Source organism: Numida meleagris, chromosome 11, assembly GCF_002078875.1.
Source record: "Numida meleagris isolate 19003 breed g44 Domestic line chromosome 11, NumMel1.0, whole genome shotgun sequence".
Lineage (NCBI taxonomy): Eukaryota > Metazoa > Chordata > Aves > Galliformes > Numididae > Numida > Numida meleagris.
This window is the reverse complement of record NC_034419.1, coordinates 4,628,887-4,645,889: the sequence shown is the minus strand read 5'-3', so window position 1 is coordinate 4,645,889 and position 17,003 is coordinate 4,628,887. Positions and strand designations below refer to the sequence as shown.

Genomic DNA, 17,003 nt, shown 5'->3' with positions numbered 1-17,003 from the left:
CTTCTCAATAAAAAAAGAAAAGAAAAAAAAGAGCATTTTAAATTCCTTGTGCAAATGGGCAGGGAGAGAGAGCCAAAAGCAGCCAAAGATACTGCCAAAGGTACCACTGAATCACACAGCAAGGCTTTTTGTTAAAATGCTGAGATTACTTGGAAAGAAAATTAACACATATTGCTATATGGTAAACTAAGTTCTAAGCGTTAACTTCTATTCTTGAATGTTTGAATGCTGCATTCAGATATAAAAAAGCTTACTCATACCATTGAAAGCTATTGTATCAAATGTTAAATCAATCCAGACTACTCTTTATTACTATTTTTTTTAATCTGAGAATGCAGTAGCTCAATAGCTAATCAAAACGGTATAAGGAGACTATCTCATCCATTGTTGGTTTAACAACCCACTTGAGCAGCACTATCAGTTCAACAAAGCAGCCACTAAAATCAGTACAGTTTACATTTAACTGATAGGCTCAAGTCTTCTTTTAAATAAGTGAATTTACTTCCCCAAGAAGGGAAACGGGTTCTTACTGTTTTCTGTACTACATTCACCTTTAGGGCCCAGCTTATTGCTTGTCATCATATCAGACTTTCACATAAAATAATTCAGCAATAATTAAATACCTCAGGAATATCTCATACTTTGTTGTGTTTTGCATGTAAAAAACATGCTCGGAATAAAGTTTGTTATGCAGCTTTTTAAAACATATATATATATTTAGGTGGCGGATTGTATGTTTATTAGCAATCTGTCATTTCCACATTTCTTTTTTTTCTAAATGTGTGTTTTTAAGATGGAATAATAGAAGTGATCCACCTTTAGATGCTGTCCCTACCTCACAAAAATATGTGTCCTGGAGGATTTCTGATAAAATTCATAAACTGTGGGAATAAATTTTCCTAAACAAAAGGTCACTAGGACCCAAAAGTGTATTTTAAGTGTAATGATTTGTTAACACCAAAAAGTTAGAAAGTTGTGAATCAAAAATTCCTAACTTATAAACTGACAGGCAAAAATAGAGTTTTAATATATATATATGTTCTTTAACATTTAGAGTATATTTTAATAGTATTATATTAGTTACAGTAGGTTGCTCAATTTTTTCTTAGCTTAGCTGGCAAAATCTGTGTCAAAATTCAATTCTGTGGTACTAGCCTAGTAGTTTTGTTTTGGAGAAGTCATTGTTTTCAGGGGACTAAGATAAAGTCAAGGAGAGGTCAGTGGGTTTACAGAGGGAATGTGGGAAACAGCAGTGGAATTTGGGTTGAGATGAGAAGTAGGGAGGATTGGTAATACTTGTGGAAGTTTAGGTAGAAAAAGAAGAGTTCACAGAGTGTGTAAGAGGAGTTCACAGAATTTCTGGTTGCTGAGCAAAATTTCAGGGTTCTGTTAGGTGAGTGACAAGACCTTCCCTATTTTCTGTTTCTCCCTCCTTTCTGTGACTGGTTTTACCATCTGTATACCATTATTTCTTTACTCCCAGAAGTGATAATAAAGACATATTGTCATGTATGCTTTTTCTCAGTACACTGTGGCTTTATATAAATAATACTTTTAATGCCAGAGGAAAAACAACCTAACATTTCTAAAACAAAAGAACAAAACTTCTGCTGAGTGGTATTTCAGAATACAATCTGAGCAGCTGAGGGTTAAACACAGAGCAGAACTGTGGTTAGAGAAGGAAAGGAAAACAGTATCCAAAGCATGAGAACACTACTGTCTTTCTTAACCTTCAGCCAAGTGGTATGTAGCATTTATACATGAAAAAATGTGGCTGTTAGCTGCTAAGTGTCTCCTTGCATTCCCCATTTTTTTTTAAGTGCCCTAACTATTCATTCCGCAATAATGTATCTATGCAAAGACAGCCATAGAGTGAAACCTTCAGGCACAAAGAATCCACATTCTGATTCCAAGCACTTAAAATTCAGATAGTTTCACTATTCAAACTGTCAAACTCTAAGCTGTAAATGTAACGTTAGAATCTGTCTCAGTGCCATTCACAACTTTCAGTGTTGTGTTTCTGCATTCTTCTTTATGAAGACTTCTGTCTTCAAAGGCAAACTTTAGTTATTTTTTTTTTTTAGGTATTTATTTGTTTATAAATGATGGAGGAGGAGGGTGTTGCTTCATACAGCCTGATGTTACTGGAGCAGGCAGAAACCACAAATGTTGAAGCTAATACTTGAATATAAGGACTGCTAACTCCTTGATAAGTGAATTCATGGTAAAAGTCAATGAAAACATTCTTTCTAGCCCTGGGAAAAATGGCAAAGCCATTCCCCTCTCTTGCTCCTCATAACCATGGTCCCTGCTGGTGCCACAGCTTCTTCCTTGCTGTGACTGTCCAGGAAGAAGTAGCAGGTGACAATACTTCCTGGGCCCTTCACATTGCTTAGCCAAAGAGAATGAACTCAGCATTCCCCTTCTTGATAGGACTGCACAAGGTTCACATTGATATAAATGGAAACCATGTTGCTAGTTTATGAGAGAATTTGGCATGCACCTTGAAAAAAAAAAAAAAAAACAAAACCTCTTGAATCACTAAAAAAATACCCACAGTAGCATTTCAGAATTAGTTTTATTTTTAAGAGCTGCTGTTGCATCCCAGGAATGGAAAACCATATTTTCTATTAGCAAAATATTTCCCATCCCAATTTACATTCACTGTGTGTACTAACTACACAAACCGCAGTTAAGCCTTCCTCTTGGGGACAGAGCAATCATTTAAAAAAAAAAAAAAGTGAAAATAATGGAAGTTCAAAACAACAACAACAACAAAAAAAACCACAGAAATTATTTTCCCAGTCATGTTTGCAATTCTTTACTCTTAGAATTACATAAGTCTCTATGTTATGACATTTAATTCCTGTTTCTACTAAACTTTGCCAATGCAAGGCAGCAAAGAATTTTCATTTACGTCTTTTTGTCCAAACATTCATAAATAAGTATTTCTACAGGAATTGATATGTTAATTTTAAATTTCAGAGAGATTTTCTTCTATATTGTATACAAGAGAGCATCATAATGATATGTTTAATGCTATCTGCTCACCTACTTCTTTAGAAAGCAATCACAGAACCATACACAATTGCATACAGCTTTGCAAGCAAAGATTACAACATATACAAAATGGAAATGCTGCTTACAGTTCACAGATGGGAGAGGATGTTCACCTCTGGATGATGGAGAGGTCAGACAGTGCATAGTACACAGGAATAACAGCTATACACAGTATATGATGAGAGGCCAACAGCTGAATGAGCATGCTAAGAAACACTACACTCCTACTTACCACACATTGGAATCTATGCCCAGATGTGGGTATCCTAAGGGAGGAGGACAGTTTTTTTTTTAAACGGTACAGCATATGGCCCATTCGTTCAAAGTGTGCTGCGTTCTAATATGAGGAAAAGTTAACTCAGTGATGCTAACCGCCCTAGGTAAGAATCCTGTGCATCGAACTTACGTTGCTGTTATTCACAAACTTTTGATAAGCTCTCTACTCCATATTTCATAACTAAGTTAAGTTTTCAAAGGGATATTGAGCTATGGTGTGGAATATGCCTTACCAGCAAATAAGACCATGACCTGAAAAAAAAAATTACACTAGGAATATGTTCACGAAGAACAACCAATAGTGCAATGAGCAAGAATGACGGAGAGTAAAACCAACTCATTCGTTATATTACGTATACAGAGACAAGTGCAGATCTTTACCTATCTGATTTTTATGTTAATCAATCTCCAATTATATACATAGTCTTCTAAACACACGGGCAGTCTTTCTGATACATATTTCTACACTGCCTAGTGTAAAGAAACTGAAGACTCAAGCCATTAGAGCGTCAAACTCAGTAAACAGATACATGCTTCATGTTATTTTTGAAAATAAATATTACTGTTTTAAAATATGCTGCGTACACTTACCATTATGTGACATTCCAACTGCAAGACATTTCTGAAATCTGCAGTATTGACATTTATTTCTGCTTTTCTTATGGATGCGACAATTAAGATCACATCTATCATAAATTAGTTTTAATCTGATTGTTCTTCGAAAAAAGCCCTGTAATAAACATAAAAGCATGTAAAAGGACAGAATAAACACCGCCAGTGTCACTGTCTCACTTCTGTATACAGACATACAAAGCACATTTCTGCATGCACACTGAGTCTAAATTTATATTAGACAGATTTTTGAAGAAAGCAATGCTAGTGTGATCACATCTGCATAGCAGCATGCTCCTGTTCTAAACTTATTAGCCATTTTCAGCCCAGCTTAATGTAGGTAAAAGTCTAAAAAAAAAAAAAAAAACTATGGAAACTAATGGGAATGAATGGGGTTGAAAGGTTGCTACAAACATAAACTGACAGCACTACGGAAACAGTGAGGGTGAAGAAGGGAAAGAAGGCTACTTTTAGGGCTCATGGGACAAGCAGTTATTCTATTTCTTTTTGTTTACACAGTGTTAAGCTAATTTTGGGTTCTAAACTAATATTTCTGGGTCCTGTCTTAGAGGTTGTTTTATTTTCTAGCTTGTTCCTGTTGTTTGGATTATACAAGTTTGCGAAGTACACTGGCACGTGAAAAAAGCTGAGAAACTTGATACCAAACTCGTGGTAATTATTAAACAGAAGTCTTATGAAGTCTTGTAAAGACAGATATCACTATAGAAATTCACAGTTCTGTCTTCTGACAGTCTAAAAGTGCTTTCTCAAATCAATAATAAGTGGTTTATAAAGATTATCTGAATTTATCAACATTTGTTCATTGTAACAGTTACTTTTTCCTCACAAAATAAAAACAACAATAAAAGCATAATATTGATTCATGTCAATATAGTTCACTGTAACAAAAGCAATCAACAACATACTCACTGCTTTATGTATATTCCTAATTCAGTGCTTGAAATTTTAGTTAAGGTCTGCATTGGGTTTTTACTATCACTTATTTTCCTCAACATGCTGAAATTAGTGACAATGTGAATTGAAAATCTGTAATATTTTTCTTTGAACTCAATGAGTTTATAGTAATTTCTTTCTCTGGAGTTTATTTTCTCATTCTTGAGGACAATCAATTTTCATTTTCCTTTATTTACTACAGACACTAAAAACACTGCCATCAAAAGAAGTAAGTGGTGTTCTAAAGTGGACAGCCACATTCTTAAATATCATTAGATCCTTCTTTGGTCACCTAGAACTTGTAAATTGGGTAAAGAAACTCCAATCAATCAGAACAATAGAGTCTGAATTTTAAATTGCTTAGAGTATCAAGCCTTGAAATTCAGAATGAGCCTGCTTTTGCTGCATTATATGAATTCGAATTCATGGAGATCCAGTGATCTCCAAGACAGCAAGAATGGAACATAATTACATAACTGACAGAAGTAGAAGTGCACAAAAAAATTCAAATAGATCAGAAACATAAATAATAAAAAACAAATATTTTAAGACTTCCACTTACTAAATTATAAAGTATACGTAGAGTGTATGAAACAGTTTAAAAGACTTAAAACTCATTTTTAAAAAGCATCCATCTCTAATTTTACCAAATGATTATTTAAATGAAAATAGTATCAAATCTTACTTCAGAGAAAATACATTTGTGACAACTCACCTTACAACCTTCGCATGCATGCACACCATAATGAAACCCAGAGGCCTTGTCCCCACACACACGGCATTCAATAGCCATAAGTGAGTTGGAAGACTCCTCATGAGGTTTATTGTATAACTGCACTTTTTCTGAAAAATAGGGTGGAGAAGGAGGCTCCATTTTGATTGCACCTGCATATAGAGGAGATTTAAACGATAAAATCAAAGTATAATTAAATATATGGTAGAAGAAGAAGCAAAAAAGAATCACAAGCAATCACAGTATACACAGCCAGATTCATAGGTATGCTTCATAATGCAAAATGACAAGTAGTAAACAAAGGATATAGAGCAATGTAAGATGTATGCAGCTGTATTTCATTGGTAGTATGTAGGCTGAAAACCTTGAAGAGGCATATGGGAATCATGTTACGAATCCACTTTCCAGCTTTGTAGTGTGGAATGATTTTAATATAGAGATATTTAAAATTCACATACGGAGACCTTGTACTCAAAAGGTCTTATTCCTTTTCTCAGTGTCTAATTAGGTTGCATTACTTTAAGGTGTTCAGAACTACCGCAGGGAGAAGAACTGGACTCTCTAATCTCATGAAAAACATCTAAGCATCTAATAAACCTACACTGAATAATTCATATATTTAATGAAATTTATCTCTCTCTTAGGAATACTGCTCAACTTTGGATGCAGTCTAGAGATTAACCTTCTCAAAACATCTAATTATAGAGAGCACTTTGTAATATTGAATAAGCTCAAATGACCAAATATGATATATTTAAATCAATCACTGTTGGTCAAAGAAGAAAGTTGTGACAGTTGACACCATAACATTACATCAAATCACACCTAAGGAATTATATGACAGACGCAGTATTACCATAAGGTGAAGGTTTTGTTTTCTGTTTGGCTACACTACATAGACTGGGAAATTTTAGAGATCAGGGGAAGAAAGGAAGCGGAAAGTTATCTGACTAAAGACCATGAGGATTTAGCATGCCTAATGATTTAGCTAATCAACTCTTGAGTTTGTTATGAAAATGTTATGGAATTTTCTAATCAAGCAAAAGAGAAATAAATTATTAGTGGTAAAATGTCTTTTAATTCAATTCATAAATAACTCAGAAGTACACATCACCTGCGTCTCTGTATTACCAAAACTAAATAGCGACATTTTCCTAGCCAGAATTTCCCGAAAAATTCCTACAAAAGTGATGTCAGATTTAAATAGACTCAGTGGGTCTTTAAAAAAGTTTGAGGCACAGCAACCTGACTTCTTACTATGAGCAGGAATGCAATAGCAATTTATTTCAGAGTAGATCACTTCCAATAGATCACTTCCTTTCTTAAAAGGAGAATTCTGTGTACTATCTTTATATAAGTGGGGAAAGAGAGTTCTGTTTTTGCACTATATAAATACTATGTCACAAAGCTTTGAGGTTATGGGTGTGTTAACAACACTGATAAAAGTTTTACCAATGTAGTGGTAGCCAATATTTCTATTCCAACACTTTCTTAGCCTGTTTGGAATTCAAAAGCCATATGTATTATTAATTAATATGCTATGTATGCTGGGTGGTTTTGTTATTTTTTTTTTAAACATGCAGAATATTTATTTTGCACTGTTTTTAATAAAGTTTCAAAGGACAATTTGCACATATGAAGAGCAGACTGGAGATTTCAGAACAAAAGGGTGGGATTCGGATTCATGCATCATAAAAAGTGTTAAAGGTCATTTTAGATGCTATATGACACTCTGCCTAATCTCTAGATGCTACTCTAGAAGAATGAACATCAGCCCTATCAGAGTATCATGTAGACATCTTTGTTGATTTTTGGATTTATGATTTTTGCATTTAGGCATCTGAATCCATCCAATTCTTTTGCTGGTGGTACACTTTACAGAGAATGAAGCAAATGTGAGCACGAAGAAATATTGAAAAATAAAAAACATACTTTGGCAATCCTGGAGCTTGATATCATATTTATAATCAATGCTTGTTTGGTCAGTTCTTCCAAGAGGTATATCTTCATAGTGTGGTGAAGAAATGCTTGAAAAATCAACAGTGGTAAATGGCTTTATGTCAAACGAATGCATATGATCATCCATCGCAGACAGATCCACTGGGCTAATTCCAAAATTAACGGGCCAAAACGGCATTTCTGTGTCAACCATTGTAATCTCTGAAAACAAAAAAAGAAACAGGCTTTCTAAAGGCGCTAGTTATTTCTGTAATGTGTTTGAGCCCAAGTTGAGGCCTAATTGTCTAGTGCCCAAAGGGTCAAGATGCAAGTTTACATTCAGGTGTAGGCTTTAGGGGAAAGTCTAGTCTCCCATTAACATTTGGCTTGAGTTTTTCACCATATAGTCTGTTTAGGAATATTGCATGGATAATACTAAACAGCTAACACAGCTTCGAGGTTCTTCCTAGACGAGCTCTAATGTCATACACACCATAAGAACAAATGAGATTTTGTTGGCATCCAGAGCTCAGGCTACACTTGGAACAGAATAGCACGTCATAGGTATGCTACTAGAGTGATCTGATCTGTCCTTCAAAAGGCAGCAGAGACAATTAGTGGATTCACAGAACAATGGTGCAGTCAAGTGAATAATTGGCAAAAAATACATGGGGAAAAAAAATCATGAACGGTTAGATGAAATACAATTTCATTTTTATAGATTATTTTGTAGAACATTAATGTGCCTTAGTAGGGATGCAAGTCATTTAAAAAATCAATCATGTGAAATTAAAGTACCACTGGAAACAAACTGTTCACCATTTCTGCAGAGATGGATTACACTGACTTTAACTGCATCTCTCCATAACACGTAAATGAACACAGTTACAAGTGTTAGACAATTAATATTTTGCTTTTGCTAATTCTAGTAATCATTCTTAAGTACCAAAAATATTGAAGTTTTTTTTTTGTATCAAGAAAAAAAATTTGTAGTTGGTATTAAATAATTATAGTTTTATTCTGAAATCTTTAGTTGGTCAAGTATATCGAAAGTTTTATACCAGAATCTCAAATGCAAGGCTTGAGGAAAGTAATTTTATAACTTCTTAAATCCCATACGTATTTATGCAGAACTTGAAAGCTGAAAACAAAAAGCTTTAATCTGTGAAAATCTTTGGCAAATTGAATAAATTTAGATTGAGTTACAAAATGCTTATCTGAGTCAGATGTTCATCTGACAGTCAGATGAACCAAAGTAATTGATATAAACATATTCCAACTATGAAAAAGTTTGTATTCCACTAACTGATTCACAACAAGCATTCATATTTAATTTTCCATGATTCATAAAAAGGACATTTTAATCTAAAAATAGAATAGAGATTATGGAACTAAAATAACTTGGTCCCTTTGGCCGTTTAATTTAGACTTTAGATCAATTAAGCAGCTTTTAACATTTAGATGACGGACATTTATTTGATTTGATCTATTTGGAATTAGTCAAAACTATCCCGCCACAGTTCCAAAATTGTTGTTACAAAACGAATATAATGGAACAGATCTGCTCTGTTACTTTGGGATGATCCTTTGTTTTGACAGGGCGATAAGTAAGTACAACAGTGACTGTCCTCCCTATCAACTATGCCCAAGTGTCGAGATGGTAATGGCTACATTTGGTTGTGGTTCTCTTATTCTTTCCCCAAGAAAGCCACCATAATTCTTTCTCCTTTTAGGGCTCGCAGCACAACCTTGAATGCTGACATCAACGGCTGTAAGATGTTTCTTATTCTTAAAATTCAGGTAAGCAATTCCCACTGCAGTGAGAACACAAGTGTTCCTGCTGTAGCATGTGCTCCACATCATACACGTTATCAGTCCCTAACAGAACAGAAGGGCAACCTATAGCTCCTTCATACTGCCACTGCTATCACTACATGCCTGATAAAGAAGAGTTCTGTAAAGCAAACACTGCTTAATGGTGAACCTTTGGCTAGGTTACCCTAACAGTCAGCCAACTATCTACCTCTCCAAAGGTTGCAGCCATTATATAGGATATACAGATTCATATGCTAACCTTAATGAAATAAGGATAAAGACTATGAACTCCACCCCTTCCAGAAGGTAACATCCCATGGTGAATAAATATCACTTCTTCAGACAACTAAAAAGGGTCTTGCTAAATGATTTGACTACAAAAAATGTATACTTCTAGTTTTTGTAAGGTAGACAAAATTAAAAAATCTTACATTGTCTAAGATGGCCACTTGCATACCTAACAATTGTACTATACATACATAAAAACATATATATATGCACACATTATCCTGTATATCTGAAGTCTTCTTTTAAAAGATGAGTCTAGCATGCTAAAATGACTGAAATAGGTAGGATTTACTTAACATAAAGAAGTTTGCACGTGCATTATTAACTGCTTCTCTTTCCCTGAAAACTATTAACCTTAGCCATGTAGTAGATTTCTATTTGTCTATTTCTGAATCACAATACGTATAATATGTAATTTCTTTGTACAACAAAACACCTAGGCATTAATGACCCCAAATCAATAGTATTCATTAGCACTTCAGAATTGTACGAATGTGGTTTTGGATATAAAATCAGAACATTTCAGCACAGATTTAAGTTATGCTCTTCTTTACCTATGACTGGTCTTAGCTGAATCATAAATATCCTGCTAAATTTATTACAATTTACTATTACAGTGGAAGCATAATGCATTTTTCTGATTTTGTCTAATTTGTATTATAAATATTAGAGGAATGAAAAATATATGTGCTAATTTTATTCTTACGTTACTGAAAACTAAGATGTGTGAGCTGATCCTATGTTCAATAGTGTACAAAATATTTCTCATTTGCATGGAACTTTACTTAATTTCTGTTGTATACCTTGTCCTTTTTCTTCCCCTTGAAAAGGTGAACACCAGCATTTCCCTTTGCAAAAATAATGTTTAATTGCTGTCCTCAAACAACAAAAACCAAACATCCAAAGCATAAGTCCCATCAACATACTAATCAAGAATTCTTTCATAAAATTCGCAGATGCCCATGTGAGATCCAGGTAATAAAAACATTAAGTTGGATTAAAAGATTTCCACGTGTAAAAAAATTATTCTCAGCCAACAAAAGATGGTGCAGAAAACGTGCAGAGATGTCATTTGTGTAATGCCAAAAGAATATGCTTTAATATTTCATCAAGAGAAAAAAACAGAACTGAAAGAGAATGCTGTGGAGCTAACATTAAAAAAAACTGAGAGATGATTCTAGTTGCTGTAACTCCCTTCACATGCATTTAATCTCATATAAGCAATTGCTGACTATTGTCTACAAGGAAGTAAAAGAAGGCACATGAACTCAGCTAGTATTTGTATTAGCTATCAGCCACTACAATAGCTTAGCCTTACCATAGTGCTGATTGTGAGAACTAGATAATTCAGTAGAAACTGCAAGTTGAACTGACTTCCAATTTGTAAGGAAGCTCTTTAGTGCATTTTTTTTTAATGGGAAAGCACAAAATATAATGTCAGAGACCATCATGGTATGAAAAGCATCCCAGATCGCAACCTACTCTTTGCCATAAAGACTACCTATGCTCAGTTAACCTGAAAGGCCTGTTGCACTGCATTCTAGGCACGCTTTTTCCAGAAAAAATACCAAAATGCGACCCTCTAGGTATTTAGTGAGGCAAACAAAACACCCTAGCATAACATGAGTCACGGAAAATCAAGAAAAATAAAAGTATAACACTACTAGAGGTACCAATGTAAATATGAACATATGTACATACAATGTTAATTATTGTCTTTTTTTTTTTAAGTTAAAACACATTTCATAGAATAGTTTGAATTTCATCTCATATGTAAATGTCTCATACAATTTATGAAATAAATTAATATGCAGGTTCTGCTGAATTTAATGAGAATCTTGCTAATTAATTCCATTAAAGCAGGTACAGATCATCTCTGAAATAACTTCATGTATGAGTTGGTCAAGACCACAAAACCATTCCTCACTTTTAAGGAAAAAAATAGAGGTAGTGAAGGATCAGCTTCATATCCCCGTATGTTTCATTTATCTACATAACAATGAAATGTTTTGTGAATACCTTAAAATACGTGCACCCTAAATGATGGTGCCACATTGAATTAATTAGAGAACTTCATTAATCTTTTGTAAAGGATATGCTTTGATGGATTATAAGAAGAAAAATGACTGTCTTGCAATTAAGCAATCACATTTCCCTTTCAATAATTCAGTTTTTTCATTGCCTCTGACACAGAAATCCTATTTGGCAATGCATAAATAGCTTAAGCCAACATTTTCATCAGTGCTGTTTTCAGGTCCTAAATATGAGGCATACGGTCTGACTCTGTGATATGCTATGTTCAAAAAGTAACTGGCCAATGTCGCTGGAAGGTGTAAATAGCCATGAATTCTATTAAGAGTCGGATTAAAAAAAAGGTAACCTCTTATTAATTTTTCCTCTGGTTATTTAGGGAAAAATTGCATCATCTTACTACATCTACTTTCTCCTGGAGGATAAAAAATACTACTCTATGCTCTTTGCCTCAGTTCTCCACTTGTCCAGTGAAAGTATGATATTATCTGTTTTCTTACTTCGTGTGATTATTCAAACTGCAGGCCCTTTCAGCAGGGATTGTATGCTCTATGCATTTTTTATATTCATGGTTATCTCTAAGTACAATCAGGCTTTAACCCTATCCTGAGCCTTTTGGAGATCTCTCTTTACTCATGAAAACAATATATTTTTCATTTAAAGTATCTGTCAGGATAGTGGACTTCACCTAATAAGAAAGTTTGCATAAAACAAAGGCATTACTTATCCAAATGGTTTCAGATACGCCAAAACGTACATTTTTTCTATATTGTAAACAATGACTTAATGCTCTTGGACAGATTCCATTTAATTCATTAAAACAACAATGCTGGTATGGTCTCCAGGTTCTTAAATCTAGCAAACCACTCCATAGCGTAGGACCCGTACTCCTTTGTGTTCTGTTGCTGCAGAGTCAGCAGAGGGAGCACAACATAACTAAAAAAGCTCTTTCCAAGAACTCTGCTGACACAATCGGGGACGCTGTCAAACAAACAAGCAAGAAAAAGAGCCATGTTGGCTGATACAACCAATTCAAAGTTTGACAAAATCCCAAAGGACTTTTTGCCAAGCTCTGTGAGCTTCAAACAGTGCTAAGAAAAACAAACTTAGCAGCAATAAGATATAAGGATTGCCTTTAAAAGTTCCATTGTAGAGCCTTGTGTTAGCATAATCAAGAAGGAGAGGGATTTATTTTTATCCATGACTGCCGGTAAAGTTCAGGGCAGAAATCTATTTATTTATGTCATGATTTGTGCACAGAACTGCAATACGTTTATCAGACTTAGTCAAAAGAGTATTTTTTCAAGCAAATTACAAGTGAGAAATGGCTACAATCGTGGAAATTGGACACAGGCTTACTTAGGAAACTTAGATCAAATATTTGTATTGTACATTCAGTTTTATTTGAAAACTCAGCACTACCTCAGTATTCCCACCCTAGAACTGTGTACTGTAGCAGCAATGAAAACACTTCGGCATGCACCTTGGACATCATTCCTTCTTGTACTGCAGTATCACCTGACCGCCAATTTTTATTTTAAGCATGAGTTTACTGAAACTATTTACAGGAATGGAAACTAAGCTAACTGGAGAACAAAAGAGCAAGACATATATGAATTTGTTGCAACTAGTGAAAGATAAAATAAAGCTAGAATTTATTTTAAAAAATGGAAGCATGTTTCATCTCTCGTTTTGAATATGCCTTTAAGAAAAAGAAAATACCTAGTGTCTTCTAGCAATAATTAGCATCAGAAATTAGCTCCATAATAACAAGTGACTTAGTGAAGAAGTAAGTTTGCAGGTGATTCAGTTCATTGCTTTTAATTCAGCCCTAACTCCAAGCACAGGATAAAGATGATAGATAACATTTTCTTTTCTATTCTCAGATTCAAGCCTCAAGCCATCTAAACATGGCCCCAAAATTGAACACGTCTGTTAGGAAGGATACTCAGCAATGCCAAGGGGATGCAACAGAACACAAGTTCGAAAGAAGAGGTATAAGAATTCCGACATAAAAGTAAACCTGCTGGTTCCAGACAAAATGGTCTATCTTTTTTCAGAGGAAAAGGTGTGCATCATCAGCATGGAAGAGTGCAGCCAACACATGCACTTCAAAGATTAATCACTAAGTGGAAGAATTTGAGCTTATGAAAGTCTTCTTTTACAGCCTGCTGTACTAACCAGCAAAAGAAGCACAGGGCCAAAACTCTGATAGTGAAGAGTTGAAACTGAGCAGAGTGTTAAAGGTGTGACAGAAAACAAATAAACAAAAAACAACAAATCAACAACAACAACAAATAGATGCTCCCGGGAACGTCTTGAAACCTTGCCACGAGATGCAGTTTCTGTCACACAACAAACACACAGAGAGCTAGAGTGGTTGTCTTAACAACCAAGCCCAGAAATCCAAGTGCTGCTCTGTCCGAGGGCTGCACAGAACAGACACTGAGATCCTACAAAAAGCCAAATTAAAAATTGGTGTGGAGATGTCAAAACATCCACCCTCTCACCAAGGCTGCATAATAAAACTCCAGAAACGGTGGAAGTGCAAACATGAGAGAAAGACAAAAGCAAGCAACTCATAAGTCAGTAGGGAATGTATTTTATTTGTATTACTGATTCATAACTACACACTGTAATAACTTCAAAGCACGGTCCATAACATTTACTACAATGTTTAGCAGGGAGTAGCTAACAGAAAGAGGTCTAAAAAAAAAAAAAGTTCCTTGTGAGGACAATAGATCTGTTTAATTTAAAACATTGCCTGAATTAGCAATATTTTATACTTTTGCAGCGACAGAAACAACTGTAAATACAAATGCAAATGAGAAACAAACTTAAAAATACCACAGACTACTTCAGTACAAATTCTATAATCTCATTTACTTAATACAAAAAAAAAAAGAGATTGTGGTACTGGATAAGTAATGATGACACTTTACATTATTTCAGGATATAAAAAAACTAATTGCAAGGCTGTGCTCAAAGAGCAGTTGAAACAGAAATTGAGAACGCTGAACAAGGGACGATAACTGGTAGAAATACTGATTTATACCTATACAGCTGTTCAAAGATATCTCAGATTTAGGAGGAAGAGCACTTCGAAATCAGAGAGAACATAACCACAAAATTCTGGAAGTGATGCAGCGTTGGGCTCCCAGTGAAAAAAACTGCTTACAATGGAACTGAAAATGCTCTGCTACTGTCACAAATGCGGCAGAACACTGAGCTACCGAGATAGTTTCTGCTCTGTTAACTCAGACTCAGCATCTGTGGGAACGGACCCTTAAATTGTTCTTAGAAATGCCTGAACATAAAAACGACAGTTTTCTTGTTACAGATAGATGCCACCTGTGCTCTGTGAGATGCCAGGTATTGAAATGAAAATTTACCCTGATGAACAGCTTGTCTTCCAATGCTTTTTGTTTGAAAATATCTTAAAAATATTTCACGCTCTTCAAAATAGAAATCGTTGTTATTTCATTCGTTGAGCAGCAACAAAAAAACCACAGAAAACAGAAGCACAAAAATGTGAAAAACACAAAAATTCTGTTAAAAGAAAAATTAAAATAAATGTCCATGAAATTCTAAAGGGTGAAGATGATATATCATATTTATAACATGCCTAATCGCATTGCTAGGGCTCAATGCGAGTAATTTTGGTTTTGAGGGATTTGATGAAATCAGAAAGAACAACATGCCTCTAACTTGCACTGGCAATATTGTAAAACTATCTCATGACATAAAATGTAGGCGTTACTCTGTATGAATCATTGTGATTTTAAAAAGGATACTGATAGATTGGCAATGAATCACATTCAATTTTGTAATCAGAAAAAGCTGGCTTCTTAAGGGAGACCTTTGCCCCCTTTGGCAAAACGTAATAAGTATGTGTGCCAAGGTAGTAAGGAGTAGGCCTTCTCTTGTCATATACATGGTCTCATAAGACTGAATTAAGTCATTGATTTTAAAATATACAGAGACATGCAAGCTTTATCAACTAGAAAGTCGCACAGAACAATTGACAAGTACATTAACATTCTCAGAACGGTACTCGGCTCAAAGACTCAACGGATATTTTATTGCTGGCATTTGTTTATTACACTGGGTAGATTCTGTATTACTCAGAGATCTTGTAAAAGTTTTACTAACTACTGGAAAATCATATAATTCAAACAATTTAGTGATTTCTTTTGTTAGGGTGTATTACTAAACTATATGCATAAATACTCATACACAACTCCATAAATGTATGTTGTAATATAGATCAATAAAAATTATTGTAAAATATACATTTTATATGTATAAAATACACACATTATACACAATATCCATACACTTTGTATGGAAAAAATTACTGTTTCTCACTAACTGCAGTGATAGCACTGTGCCCAGAGCCAACGAAATCAGCTCATAGCTGCCATGAAAGTGTCAGTTAGCCAGCTGCCTACTGTATGTTTAATTAAGAGACAATATTGTCCCAAAATATTAAAGTACAGCGCTATCTAGTAAATCTACATTGTGTTCATACGTGATCAATTATGTGAAAATTTGCAAATTCCTCAATGGCTTCTTAAGCCTTTGCCAAACAAGCAAAGATTTAAGCAGGCAGTATAACAAAATGTTCCAGAGGAGTGTAGCCATTGCAGCTATTTATGAGACAATCTTACACTTCACTGTTTATCTGGCTTCATTACATTATTATCACTGCGTCTTTTAATGTATTTTAACGTACTAATCATGGACTTTATTCTTTAAAAATAGTTCTTAGTCAATGTTTATCAGCTAGGATACATAGCTAGCAAGAATATTTACAACAGATGCACTTCATTAAAGAATTCAAACCTGAATACAATGTTTGCATTTCTTTTTGAAATGTGAATAACATACAACATTTACTACTGAAGTTATGTTCACAGTATCCAGTTAATTTTGTTCTATGTGACATCGTAGGTGAAATAAATTTGATACAAACACTGACGCATTTTTATAATATAAATATCCAAATAACCAAATAAAACGTTCTCATCCCACATAGTAGTAGCAGAGGATTTGTTGAGATATTTTTACAGACGCATGAGACTGTTGGTAAGTAGCCTGGGATTTTTTCTTTCCTCAGACTTCATCAAGTCAGTGTTTTTTAACGTTCACATCTCTGTTTCCAAGAGATGAGCTAATAAGACACACAGCTCTAATAGAGTAAAATATACTCATTAATATCCTAAACTCTGTTCCCTGCCATGGCAGAGTACTGAATACTCCCACAGGAAGAGAAGGAGGAGGAACAAATGCAACA

At 34.5% G+C, this 17,003-nt stretch overlaps 1 protein-coding gene across 3 annotated transcripts in view; it reads right to left on the bottom strand.

Moving 5' to 3' along the window:
- The window catches only part of PPARG (peroxisome proliferator activated receptor gamma), a 56,741-nt gene that overhangs the window by 17,515 nt on the left and 22,223 nt on the right, over positions 1-17,003 (bottom strand). For all 3 annotated transcript variants that reach the window (XM_021409273.1, XM_021409274.1, XM_021409275.1), the window contains exons 2-4: positions 7,568-7,795; positions 5,618-5,787; positions 3,928-4,066 (exon numbers count right to left, since the gene is read on the bottom strand). In XM_021409273.1, the coding sequence (XP_021264948.1) occupies positions 3,928-4,066; positions 5,618-5,787; positions 7,568-7,787 (529 nt within the window). In that variant the 5' untranslated portion in view covers positions 7,788-7,795. The remainder of the gene's footprint in view (positions 1-3,927; positions 4,067-5,617; positions 5,788-7,567; positions 7,796-17,003) is intronic.